At 39.1% G+C, this 14,607-nt stretch overlaps 1 protein-coding gene across 2 annotated transcripts in view; it reads right to left on the bottom strand.

The window, feature by feature from the left end:
- Positions 1-14,607, bottom strand: part of PAPPA2 (pappalysin 2) — a 300,676-nt gene that overhangs the window by 256,251 nt on the left and 29,818 nt on the right. For both annotated transcript variants that reach the window (XM_053607820.1, XM_053607821.1), the window contains exon 2: positions 2,726-3,797. In XM_053607820.1, coding sequence (XP_053463795.1) covers positions 2,726-3,797 — 1,072 coding nt within the window. The remainder of the gene's footprint in view (positions 1-2,725; positions 3,798-14,607) is intronic.

Below are 14,607 nucleotides of genomic sequence, written 5' to 3' on the forward strand. Positions count from 1 at the left end.
GTCAGAAAGGAAAGATAATAGAATACTTTGTTCCATAACAAGTGATATTTTGCAGCTGCAATGTCAAAAATACTGCCACTGATTCAAAAAAAAAAAAAAGTAAAATGACTATACTGGAAGGATGAAACAGGGAGAGAAATGTAAGGGAGTCTGATTTCTATGTTAAGAGCAAGTCAATGGATAATGTTTAAAATTGATGTATCAAGTGATATAAATAGAATATTTGGAGATATGTAGGTAGATACCAGAAGAGGGGTAAAAAAATTAAATATGGTTACCTATGGTGAGCAAGGCTAGAGAACAAAGAAGGATAGAGAAGAGTTAGTAGTGAGAGGACTATTATTCTTTCTTATATCTTTTGGTACAATTTGACTTTTTAAACCATAAGCACCTATTACTTTGATTTAAATATTTTTACTATCAAAAAGTTTATTTCCTTTGTATTCTACAAAGTGGGTTTTTTTATGTAGGGGTAAGAGAATTCCTTATGAATAAAGGTTCAAAATACTTCTGGGTCTACACATAGAAGGGAATGAGTGCTCATGGCAACTCTGCAGGCAGTGAGGGCAGTAAGTTATGATCACTCAAATAAGGGCAGGGCAGTAGGCATTTAGAGAGATAAAGGGCAACTCTGAGAAGAATGATGCCTGGGAACTTTCAAAGACAGCTCTCTCAAATCAGAGAAATGGGTTGTTTTAAAGAACAAAGAGAAAAATGAGAATAGGCAAGGCTTCCTCATCCTAAGAGTTGCTACCCAGTGCTGTTAGGGAGGTTTAGCTTCTGCTTAAGTTATCAAAATCTAAAAACTAAGCCCACACAAAACTTTCTTATGGAAATATTTCTGATAATATGATCAGTTCCTTGTGCATTACTATGTAAACAAGGGCTCCCAATCTGTCAGTTGTAGTAATAATAATAATAACTAATGTTAGTTTAGAACTACTTGAGTATACTGAAAACTTTCAAGCTACCACTTTCCTATATTTTCATTTGATTCACAAAACAACCCTAAAACATTTATAATACAAAGTATTACTTTGTATTACCTTCATTATATAGACAACACATCTGAGTTTCAGAAAGTGGTTTGCATAACTTGCATACCTAGTTAAGTAGCAAGGACTCTAGAATTTAACTGTGTCCCTTGGTTCCAAATTTCACACTCAATCCTTGATATCACATGCTTGAATGGCAGACTAGACTATTAGTATTAACTGATACCAAGTTGACTGTCCACACACAGGGATACCATGTACAAAATACATCCAACAGAAAGGCAGCCATCCAGATATCAGGCGGGAGCTGAGATCCAGTCCTTTATATTCTAGCTCAGGAAAGCCTTTTCATAATTTGAACAAAGGCACCAGTTATATACTAGGGGATAGTTTGACCAAACATATAGATTAACAAATTCACTCCCTGTTTCCCTTCTTTACCACTTCCCTCTAATACCCTTAATTCCTGCATCAACTATTGAATGAGAATTTTCTCATTGGATTCTATCTCAGAACAGGAAACATATCAGATCCACTTAGTCATCAAAATAAGCATGAGATAAACAACTATGTGTCAGCTCTTGTTCTAGGCACTGGGGATATAGTGATTGACAGAATAGACAAGACCCCTAATCTAATAGAGTTGATATTCCAGGCAGGAGAAAGGCAAACAGACACATAAATATGCAAGAACAAAACAGGGAATCACAATTAATTGCTATGTGTAGTTTTAACAAGTTTAAAATAAATAAATAAAATAAAATTAGTTTCTGTAACAGTCACCAAGTAGCTGCTTTAAAGTCATCCCAAGAGGTCACAATCAAGTAGATGTTTGAATGAGAGAGAACCCACCAAGGGAAAATAAAGGAAAAGAGGATTTCAACAACACAGAATAGCCAACACAAAGCCTGGAACAAGCTTTATCTATTCAATGGAACAAAATCAAGTCAGTAAGGCTATGCTGTGTGGGTGGGGAAGGTGTTTGGGAGGAGGAAGCTGGAGAGAGAGGCAGGGAATTGCCACAGAGCCGGTGATCTAGACAGGGAGTTTAGATCTTATTCCAAACTTATTTCTCAGTGTACTGAGGAAAAATCTTAAGAAAGAGAATAATAGGATGTGATTCATCTTTTTTAAAAGATCCTTCTGCATACTGTGTAAAGAATGGAATTCAAGGGGGCAACAGTACAAAACAGACACTTGTGGCTGGAGGTGGCATGTCCCATCTTCATGAAACTTTTGAAATGCTCAGACTATACCAGAGACTAAGAAGATGTGAGACCTCCATGTGAATTTGTATTTAGTTATCTAAGACCCTAAGACCACAGGAAGAATAGTCATGTGTGACTGGTATTGATTGGTTTCTACTCCTGGACACCCTGCTTGTTCTCCATGAAGATTCCTTGGCTCCCCTGTAGAATAAGTTGTTCAGCTTTTCCCTTCCTCCAGTACCCATACACGTGTCTTCAGGCATATTTCACATTGTGGATCCAGTTGTCTACTCCACAGACGGTGAGTTTTGGGATGCCCATCCCTCCTCTCAGTTATCTGTGTCCCTAGTTACCTAAGGTAACACCTAGTACTTCACAAAAACTAGATAATGTCTGATGGGGGGGAAGAATGTTTTACTTTGAGACTGTGTGAACCTTTTTTGTGTCTCCAAAAGCCAAAAAGATAAAATAATGTTAGAAATGCACCCCACAAGCAGAGCCCCTCCACCCTCAGTCCCTTACCTCTTGGGTGAGTCAGGGTCGAAGCAGGTCTTACGCACGTCAGCTACCTCCGGGTCGCAGCAGTCCCCGTCATCGAAGTCGTTCAGCATGTTGTTGCATTCCACGTGGCAGAGCCCGTCCCCTCGGTTCCAGGAGTAGCAGCGGCCCTGCAGGCGGCAGTCTCCCCCATCATAGCCCGTGAGCTGGTGCTCACACTCGGGGTCACAGTGGTCATTGCCGATCTTGCTGGGCTCACAGTTCACAAGTACGACCCGGTGGCGCAGGGTGGAGTTGTGGACTTGTTGGACGCTCAGCTGCCAGCTGAGGTTGTAGCGGCTAAACGCCTCGTTCAGGGCCTCGTGCTGCCGATGAATCTGCTCCTCACTCACGATGGGGTTTAGGCCCTCATCGTCGCAGATATTCACCACCTGGTAGCGTATCACCTTCTCTTCCCGCAGGGGCCAGTGTCCGTTGTACTGCGAGATCAGTTCCACATTATCACAGGCCGTTTGCCCACAGGGTGGGGGCTTCAAAGGTGACAGAATCTCAGGCTCTGGCCCAGAGCCCTGGAGAACCTCAAGCCACGGGTACTTTTCGTCTCTAAAGGGAGCCCACTGTTCTTTTAAAGGTTCAAAAGTGGCTGTCAGTATCAAGGTGGACAGCTCCTCCACCCCACTCGGATGCTGAGCACTGTGCTGGAGGTTGCTTTGTGGGAGGGCGGCTGACCAGAGAGTCAGTGTGCCCAGGTGTCCGCGGAAATAGTGCCCTTGCTCAGAGCTGTCCCCACCCAGGAGCAAAGAGCGGCAGGACGCCATGAAGGGGCTGTTCAGGGGACCTGACTGGTCTGAACTACTAGCCACCTGAGTGCCATCCACATACAAGGTCATGCGCTGTCCATCATAAGTGGCTGCCACATGTGTCCACATACCCGGTTGGTAGCGCCTGTGGCCAGTCACCACGGTGGCTTTCTTCATACGGTCGGTGCGGAGGGAGAAGAAGAAGCGAGCGTCTCGCCTTCCCTTGTGGGTCCCTGAGCGGATCCCCAGCGCCCAGCCCTTGTCACTCACAGTGTGGGAGCAGTTGTCAAACACACCTGGGAAAGACGGAAGAATCGAGGGAAAAAATACCGGATACAAAAGGGATGGAGAAAGGGAGAGAAAAACCCATGTAAATATTACAGCAAGCATGCAGGATTTTGTTGGGGGGAAAAATAAGTGTCCTCACCTGGATATCTGTGTATACCACCGTATCAGGCCATTCTGACAACTTCTATCCCCAAATAGAACCTGATTTGAGAGTCCACCCAATTTAACTCTTTCTGGCATTTTTACATACCCAAAATGGAAGCTGGAAAGAAGATATCCACTGCAAATGACAGTCACCCGCTAGCACTTGGTCCTGAGCACTCCTCATGCTGACTGGCTCTGAGGTCATGCCATTCCCTGAGGATTCTAGCTTTTTTTCATTTCCTCAGAATGAGGGTAGTCAAAGTTTCTTTAAAGGACAGTAAACTCTTGCTCTCTCAAAGGTTGTTTTCCTCTACTGGATATTAAAATAATTATTCTCATAAAGAAAACAAGGAATTGGTGAACCAGGAAGTCCTGCAGAGAAGTTGTCGTATCTCACACATCATTCCTAGCCCACTATTCCCTCTAATACCTCTCCATGGGCAAGGTCCCCCATCCACAAAGGACAGCTATTTCCCAGGGTAGGCAAACTGGCATTACCCCATGGTTCTAGCCTGAAAAACTAGTAAATCAGTTGTGAGAGTGACTGTTCTGTGCCCAACACCCACCTCAATAATGAAGCAGAACTTTTCCAGATAAATGAAAGTCCCGCCATGTACTACTGCATGATCTTTCTCAGAGCAAGGCCAGGATGATTAAACCCAATGGAATAAACAGAGGAGCTAACACTTGTGAACGTCTAGATCATCAATAAGTTGGCAGCAAAAAAGAGCAATAGGGTCAGATGTGGCACAGCCACAAATGAAAGGGAAACCTGAGGCCATCTGGAAGCCTTGACTGCATCATCTCCTTGCAGAGGAGTTCTAGTATACAGAGTCCCAGGAGGAGTTCTTACTTGTAACTTACATGAAGGCAGGGCATTCACACCAGAAATGCTTAATAAGTATTGCTTGCACTGATGAATAAATAGTGGAAAAATTTGCTACTCTTTGGATAAGATGCTTGGGTTAAAATCAAGAGTGGTTCCCCCAGCCTATTAAACAAGATTTTTTTATGCCCTGACCTACGTAATCCATATAACAATATTTCTCTATAGTCTGATTTATAAGTCATGAGACCTCCCACTCTGAAGGTAGGCAAGTGTTTCAAAAGAAGATATGTTTTCATAAATATAATAATTGAATACCTTCTCTTTTGTCTCTGGAAAAAAATTAATAGCTTGTAATTTAAAAAAATATAGTTTTTAGCCCAAACAGCTTCTCCCCAACCCAGCAATTCTAATATTACACTTTGAATTACTAGTAAACACTAGCTACACACAACAGGAATGTTCCAGTTTTGTTTTATGGGTTCTTTCGGTTTGTTTGTTTTTATGCTGAGATCTATTTGTGAAAGGAGCTTAAGAAATAACTGCCTTATAAACTCTTGTATTGCTCTTAGATTTTCAAAAGAGCAAACAAGATCAATACCAAGTTCCCTGATTTATATTTTCTCCTGGGTTCACTTATTTTAATAAGTACTAATGAGCCTTAACTATGTCTGACTAACCTATAAACAATATGCTACAGTATTTAATATCAGCTAAAAGCCATGGAGTTACTCATCTCACAGCTATCTGCTGGTTTTTAAGAGACAAAGGCTATTTTATATTTGTTTCATACACAGATATGTGTATGAGTTGAAGTATAAATTGTTAGGCTTGACATATAAATCAGATAATTAACCTGATTGCTTGCCAGACATCTAGATGCAATTTTGAACACTTTAATTTATTGTCCTTAGAACTTCCAGTCTATTCGTTGATTAATGTATTGTTTCTACTTACATAAGAAGCTTTAAGTTACTGATAGTGTGTCTAAAATAATTTTCTAACTTCTTCACACACTACATAAAAGGTAGACTTTTCTTATCACACTTGTCTAGTTCTGACTAATATAAATTTTAGTAATTATATCAAAAGGACACTAAAATAATCTATTTTACTTGGGAGACATAGCAAGAATATAGAAGTATTATTTTTGGAATGATTACCAAAATAGTGATTCTTTGTCTCTAATTTATTAAGATGTCTACGCAATGTATGAAAAACCTCACTGGATGCTTAGATAACTACATTTCACTTGCAGATACCATTTGAATCTCCCTAGCCTTCCCAGATAGTCTGGCTGATAATCAAGGTAGTCCTAATTTCATGGGCAGATGGGAATTGCCCTTGTTCATGCTTCATCTTTAGAAAGATAAATAGTTGCTGAAGCTACATCCAGCACTCCTTCCAGTTTAAAAAATACCTTTAGCAAACAGAATTCTCTAATGTAATGTCATCAACCCTAGTTGTTGTTTAGAATCACATGTGAAATTTTCACAAATACAGATTTTTGTGAAAACATGTTAAGAGCTGCTGATACCTCATGTTTACGAAAGAAAGAAATCAAGTTTCTCAAGATAGAAATGCAAAGAGAGAAGTTGAGAGTCTTAGTATTTTCTAACCAGTGAAGAAAATTAGAAAGATTGTTATTAATGGTAAATTGAATCAGACATGAAAAGTGTAAAGCTCATCTGAAATTCTTTTAAATCATTTGTTTAGAAATCATATCAGATCAGGCATTGTAGGTTTGTCCAAAGTCTCTATGCCACCATGTTATTACATACTTATTCATTAATGCAGAAACTAATGGAATGAGAGTTACTTAAAGATACTAGGGCTTGTTATGAATAAGTGCAGAAACTGAACTGGCTCACCCATGCACTTGTGTAGTCAATATTTATGAAGCAATACTACCTCCCAATCTCAGTGTATGGTGCTAGAGAATCTATAATGATCAAATGGTTATTTAACATCATGGAAAACTCAGTATACCATAGAAGATAAACCTGAAATAAATAACTATACTGAAAAATGCTGACTATTGAAAGCATAAATAGCTGTGGGAATAGCAAATGGACCGCTTTATTAAAACACAGACATTATATAGCATAAATTCTCCATAAAAATCACTAACTGTTAACTCTCCAATGCTGACCTATCTTGTTAATAATTTGATTCCTAAAAGGCATCCACCATTCCACTCTGCCCATGAAATTGAGACTACCTTGATTATAAGTCAGTCTGTCTAGAAAGGCTAGAGGAGATTCAAACCCAAAGAATTCCAAAAGATAAATTCAGACATTGCCAAGCCAAAGGTCCTGCTGGTTCACCTGGAAAAATTCATTGTAAGATTTCTTAGAATTTTCATTTACTTAAAATACCCACTTCAGCTGTATCTTCTCAACTTAGAATTTTTTGTGACTATCTTTCTTTTTTCACTTCTTAGCATGTGATATTGTCTCCCACTAATATGGTACCTGAGATTTCCAAATCAATCTTGCATATACTATTATTTAAGTAGTAACACTATCCCATGAGATAGCTTGTATTATCATCACTAGCCTCATTTTATAGATGAAGATACTGGGGATTTGAAAGATCAGGCTGAGTGCAAAAGTGCTTGGAACCAAGACATTATTATTTTGACCCCAGAACAGTTTCCTACACACGTATGCTGGGGAAGACCATAGTGCCTAGTGGTTGCAATCATGAGTCAACCAGAAATCTCAGTCCCCAGTCTACAACTTACAGGCTATGTGACCTCAGGAAAGTTGTATCACATTGTTGAACTCCATTATCCTTATCTGCAAGTGTATGTATGAAATAAAGTCTATGCAATTCTTCAACATCTTTTAGCCACATACTGAGATCACAAAACTACCACATGAGGTTGTTGTGAGAAGCAAATAAAAAAAATTACATGTTCCTAACTCATATAAAGTGATTAATAAACATTAGCTATGATGAAAAGATGGTTCCTACTGAAGGATCAAAGAGAAGAACAAATTAGAAATAAAACCACTAGTATGCTGGTAAATGCTTAACAGTCAGTCCTCTGAAGAAAAAAAATTCAATCCCTAGTTTGCAGCATTTGCCATTTTCTCTAGTGTAAATTACTCCCACAGTGGTCAATTTCAGGTTACCAAGATGACATCACTGAACATGGGTTTGGGAAAAGATGTGTACAATTAGCTCTGGTGAAGCAGTCAGAGTCAGTTCTAGCTCTGTAAAGACTAAAAAGGAAAGCAGATACAAACTGTCAAGTGTCTCCTTTTCCCTCTGACTATTGACATAGATGTGGCTGCTCTGTTGATAATCTCATTTTTTAATAATTTAAAACACATAAATATTGACTCCAATCTGAGTTTTTAGCTTAAGATGTCTACCTGATGATCCAGCAGCCAACTGTACTGTGAAATAACATCTGCTCATCCAAGATCTGCTATTCTGCACCCTTTAACTACAAATTGGGATCATAGAGCAGCCTTCAAAGCTCCCCACACTCACAGGAGGGAATCTTAGCCTCTCTGTTTTGACCCTATTATACAGAAGAAATACGGAGTTGTTTCAAAAAATTACAGTATTCCCACATTTAGGAAACTTATCTTTCCTCTCTGTCTAGCAGAGCAAAGGCTGACAAAACCAATGTAGTCTCTAAGCCAACAATATATGTGGTGAAACTCTGAGCTTGTCCAACATTAAGATTTTATAACTTTGGATGTACACGTGATACAAGCAAACATGTTATAACTGTTGTTTATTCATCAAAGCCACATTCTTGGAGAGAACAGAGGGACAAGAACATTAATATGATTTATGAAATCACTCAACACCAAAGTGAACTATGATAGCCCATGGATTAGAAAAATCAGATCAAATGATGTAACTCAAAAGATGGTGGTGATGTGGAAGCCAAACATTTGGACCAAATGATTTAAAATTTTAAGAATCACCCTTCAGCTCCTACAATTGGCTTCTGTTATATATCAACGTTTACTGAATTTAAGATTGTTCAAGCATTTTACCTTGTTTTAATCTAAGTTTTTAGAGAAAGAAAAGTAAATTCAGGAAGGACATTTTTATCTTTGTATTTCTGCTCTCAACTCCAAAATTATACTTAGAGACCACAAGTATACTAATAAAGCATTTGGAATTGACAAAGTCAATTATCCTCAAGGAGAAAGGCTTTTTCTCATATTGGAATATATGAATGATTGTGAAAAATTCTAGTAAAGTTGTGAACATAATAGAGTTCTAAACAACTGGTTAATGGGGAAAAAAATTAAATATGGCCCCTGTAGAGGAGTAATCCTACTTGTTTCCATTACTAGAGTTTTTCTTTGCACACAGATCTGCTGCTTATGTCAAGCAAAAATAAAGAGACTTCAACTTCAACTCCCATTTATTTAATGTCTACTGTGGACAGGCTCACCTCCATCAGACCTGTCCGTTCCCCGTCCCCAACCTGGGACAGTGGTCGGCAAGGGAGGCAGTGCTGGGGAAATCACAAAACTTACACCAAACTTAGTGCATAAAACCAGAAGCCTCTCAGGGCATACACTGTTTCTTGGGCCTGGTGGCAGCATGGAAACAATGTAGTACCTGTCCTGTTTCCCGGAATCTTTTTATTGGGTACATAACACAGTATATATGCAAGAAGGTGCTGGGAGAATGAGGACCAAAGACCTCGTTCTTGGCAAAGGAAAGCACCCCCAGAAAAAGAGGAAAACTAAAAAGTAAGCTGAGTGAGTCGGAACAAAGAAAAGTCAGCTAGTTTACATTTAAGCTAGCCATTGCTAGCAAGTTTCTTGTCTTTTCTGAAATTCTAGCCTGTTGGAGATACAGCTTACAAACACCCTGCTCAGTCTGTCAGCACTCTGAGGAGAATAATGGTCATAGAAGAGGCTATCTAACTCCAGTAAGATTAGCCCATGTCACAAAATCCCAAGACCAGAGATGTTGGCGTGGATGTGGAGAACAGGGAACGCTTCTACACTGCTGGTGGGAATGCAAATTAATACATTTCTTTTAGAAAGATGTTTGGAGAACACTTGGAGATCTAAAAATAGACCTGCTACTCAATCCTATAATTCCTCTACTAGGCATATACCCAGAAGACCAAAAATCACGTCATAACAAAGATATTTGTACCAGGATGTTTATTGCAGCCCAATTCATAATTGCTAAGTCATGGAAAAAGCCCAAGTGCCCATCGATCCACGAATGGATTAATAAATTGTGGTATATGTACACCATGGAATATTATGCAGCCTTAAATAAAGATAGAGACTTTACCTCTTTCATGTTTACATGGATGGAACTGGAACATATCCTTCTTAGTAAAGTATTTCAAGAATGGAAGAAAAAGTATCCAATGTACTCAGCCCTACTATGAAATTAATTTATGGCTTTCACATGAAAGCTATAACCCAGTTATAACCCAAGAACAGGGGGAAGAGGGAAAGGGAGGGAAGGGAGGGGGCGGAGGGAGGGTGATTGGTGGGATTACACCTGTTGTGCATCTTACAAGGGGATATGTGAAACTTAGTAAATGTAGAATGTAAATGTCTTAACACAATAACTAAGAAAATGCCAGGAAGGCTATGTCAACCAGTGTGATGAAAATGTGTCAAATCGTCTATAAAATGCGTGTATGGTGCCCCATGGTCGCATTAATGTACACAGCTATGATTTAATAATAAAAATAATATATATTTAAAAAAAAAGAAGAGGCTATGACAAATCCTAGAAAAGATACATCTTCTGGGGGCATTTCTTGCCCATTAAACAGGCAAAAGCAGATACCCATTGTGGAGATTCTAGGGCAGAGATCAAAGGAGTAGCTCAAGCTCTGAGATATGGGCAGAAGAGCTCATATCCCTTATTGCAGAGGAAAATCCTCTGGGGTTATGATGTGAGGAAAATGCTTCCTTCCCACTGATTCCTCAGATTAATACTCATGGCATTTTACTCCACAGAGTACAAGCAGAGCTTAACACCTCCCTAGAAATCTGTGTGTGTGACCTCAAGCAGGAGGCGCTCCCAAATACAAGGCTCAGATATCAGATTACTGAAGGCTACACCTAAGGTTAATTATAATAACAATAGAAGCTGATATCATCAATCCAAGAAACTGCTGACACCTTTGTTCCCTCCCTCAGCTTACCCTCTGGGCAAATAGATTTCAATAAAATCAGAGTGGAGCAAACACTCTGGGCCATTGCCAGAATCCAAAGATGGGCAATGGACCCCTGAGCTCCCCCTTTTAATTCTACTCTATGTCTCTTGTCTTTCTTTACTGTCACTTCTAACTCTATATTTCTTCAGTTGATCACCATCAGTTTCCACGGGTCTCAGCAGACACTGCTCTTAGGGTGGGACACTGACAAGAATGCATAGCAGTCATTAGTTAGCAATCAAGGTTAAGAATGAGAGAGGGGAGATTACAGACCCAAGGAAGGTTAAGTAAAGGGTAAGCAAGGACATGAGTTAATGGAATATCTGAAGTGGTCAGATAATGATGCAACCAGAAGATAGAGGGGAGAGGGAAAGTTTCATCTCCATAGACAGACAGACATCTCAGCTTCTCTAGCCTGAGCTATAAGTTGATGGCCTCATCTCACCTGCACTGCTTATTTCCCCATGCAGGGATAGTCACATAGATGTTCCCCTGACTGGGCACTTTACCCTGAGTTGAAAGGTCTATGAAGAATTCAGCCTGTCTACCTCCCATAGCTCAGGGCCTGTCCTCAATGGATACACACCTGGAATGGCCAAATGACCATGGCCTAAACCAGGGGCCTGAGAAACAATCTGTGAGCTTTCCCCTGGAGAACATGTCCCCATGTTGTCCAAGAAGCTGCACATTTGTACCTTGGATCAGAGAAAGAGTTCAGAAATCCCAGCCCAGGCAGATATGTTCTTTTTTCTTTTTTTTTAATTAAATCATAGCTGTGTACATTAATGCAATCATGGGGCACAAACACTGGTTTTATAGACTGTTTGACACATTTTCATCACACTGGATAACACAGCCTTCCTGCCATTTTCTTAATTATTGTGTTAAGAAATTTATATTCTACATTTACTAAGTTTCACATATCCCCTTGTAAGATGCACAACAGGTGTAATCCCACCAATCACCCTGCCTTTGCCCACCTCCCCCCTCCCTCCCCTCCCTTTCCTCCTTTCCCCTATTCTTGGGTTATAACTGGGTTATAGCTTTTATGCGAAAGCCATAAAAGCTTAATGTCATAGTAGGGCTGAGTACATTGGATACTTTTTCTTCCATTCTTGAGATACTTTTACTAAGAAGAATATGTTCCAGCTCCATCCATGTAAACATGAAAGAGGTAATGTCTCCATCCTTCTTTAAGGCTGTATAGTATTCCATGGTGTACATATACCACAATTTATTAATCCATTCGTGGATCAATGGGCACTTGGGCTTTTTCCATGACTTAGCAATTATGAATTGGGCTGCAATAAACATCCTGGTACAAATATCTTTGTTATGACGTGATTTTTGGTCTTCTGGGTATATGCCTAGTAGAGGAATTATAGGATTGAGTAGCAGGTCTATTTTTAGATCTCTAAGTGTTCTCCAAACATCTTTCTAAAAGGAATGTATTAATTTGCATTCCCACCAACCAGTGGAGAAGAGTTCCCTTTTCTCCACATCCACGCCAACATCTCTGGTCTTGGGATTTTGTGATACGGGCTAATCTTACTGGAGTTAGATGATATCTCAAAGTAGTTTTGATTTGCATTTCTCTGATGATTAAAGATCATGAGCATTTTTTCATATGTCTGTAGGCTACGCGCCTGTCTTCTTCAGAGAAGTTTCTCTTCAAGTCCCTTGCCCAGCCTGCCATGGGATCACTTGTTCTTTTCTTGCTTATATGTTTGAGTTCTCTGTGGATTCTGGTTATTAAATCTTTGTAGGAGACATAACCTGCAAATATCTTCTCTCATTCTCCCAAATATCCCATTCTGAGGGATATTTGCTTGCTTTACTTACTGTGTTCTTGGCTGTGCAGAAGCTTTTCAGTTTGATCAGGTCCCAGTAGTGTATTTTTGAAGCTGCTTCAATTGCCTGAGGGGTCCTCCTCATAAAATACTCGCCCAGACTGATTTCTTCAAGTGTTTTCCCTGCACTCTCTTCTGGGATTTTTATAGTTTCATGTCTTAAGTTTAAATCTCTATTCCATTCACAGCCAAAGAAGATGAAATATTTGGGAGTTTATCTAACAAAGGACGTGAAAGATCTCTAAAAAGAGAACTATGAAACTCTAAGAAAAAAAAATAGCTGAAAATGTTAACAAATTGAAAAACATACCATGCTCATGGCTGGGAAGAATCAACATTGTTAAAATGTCCATACTACCCAAAGCAATATACAATTTTAATGCAATCCCTATTAAAACTCCACTGTCATACTTTAAAGATCTTGAAAAAACAATACTTCATTTTATATGGAATCAGAAAAAAACCTCGAATAGCCAAGACATTACTCAGAAATAAAAACAAAGCAGGAGGAATCACGCTACTAGACCTCAGACTATACTACAAATCTATAGTAATCAAAACAGCATGGTACTGGCACAAAAACAGAGACGTAGATGTCTAGAACAGAATAGAGAAACAAGAGATGAATCCAACCACTTACCATTATTTGATCTTTGACAAGCCAATTAAAAACATTCAGTGGGGAAAAGATTCCCTATTTAACAAATGGTACTAGGTGAACTGGCTGGCAACCTGTAGAAGACTGAAACTGGACCCACACCTTTCACCATTAACTAAGATAGACTCTCACTGGATTAAAGATTTAAACTTAAGGCAGATATGTTCTTGAGCTGGACAAGTAATAGCTCCATTGCCCCAATCCCAGTACTACAGAAGTCAGCTAATCTATCTTATGCAAGCATGTACCTGTGGCCTGAGAAATAGCCAGACAAGCCTACCCCTGGCAAAGTTGCACCACCACTACCACAAACTCTTCCAGCCTAAGCAACAGAGACACTTAGAAAAATAACTAGCATGAATTACAGCTAAAGAAACTCCATGGAAACTGCACTACTATGTTTACCTAGAACAATGTGAACAATATTTTCTGAAGACACACACATTTCAGAACAAACCCCACCAAACTAACACCCTAAGACCCATCTATAAGAATAAGTCCTGGGCGGCACCTGTGGCTCAGCAGGTAGGGCGCCGGTCCCATATGCCAGAGGTGGCGGGTTCAAACCCAGCCCCGGCCAAATTAAAAAAAAAAAAAAAAAAAAAAAAAAGAATAAGTCCTTCCTACAAAACCTACTCCACATTTGGAAGAATCAACTTTTCCACCAGATGTGTAGAAATCAACCTAGAGACATATTAAACATGAGAAAACAAGTTAAACATGACTCCTCTAAAGGAATATGCTAACTCTCCAGTAACAGACCCCAATTAAGGAAATATACAAAAGACCCAGAATAAAATTCAAACTAATAATCTTGAGGAAATTCAATGAGATGCAACAGAATACAGAGACAATTCAACAAAATCAGGAAAAAATCATTATTTTATTAAGAAATTTAACAGAGATATATATCATAAAAAATAAATAGATATATCATAAAAAATAAATAGAACTCTTAGAGGTGAAGAATTCTTTGAATGAAATATATAATTGAGAACTCTAACAACAGACTATACCAAATAGAAGAAAGAATTTCTAAACTTGAAACAAGTCTTTTGAAGTAACTCAAAAAAAAAAAAAAGAAAGAAAGAAAAAGTATAAAGATAGGTTATAGAACTTATGGGACATCATTAAGTAAAGACATATTCTAGAAAAAGAAAAGAAG

This window comes from Nycticebus coucang, chromosome 10, assembly GCF_027406575.1.
Source record: "Nycticebus coucang isolate mNycCou1 chromosome 10, mNycCou1.pri, whole genome shotgun sequence".
Lineage (NCBI taxonomy): Eukaryota > Metazoa > Chordata > Mammalia > Primates > Lorisidae > Nycticebus > Nycticebus coucang.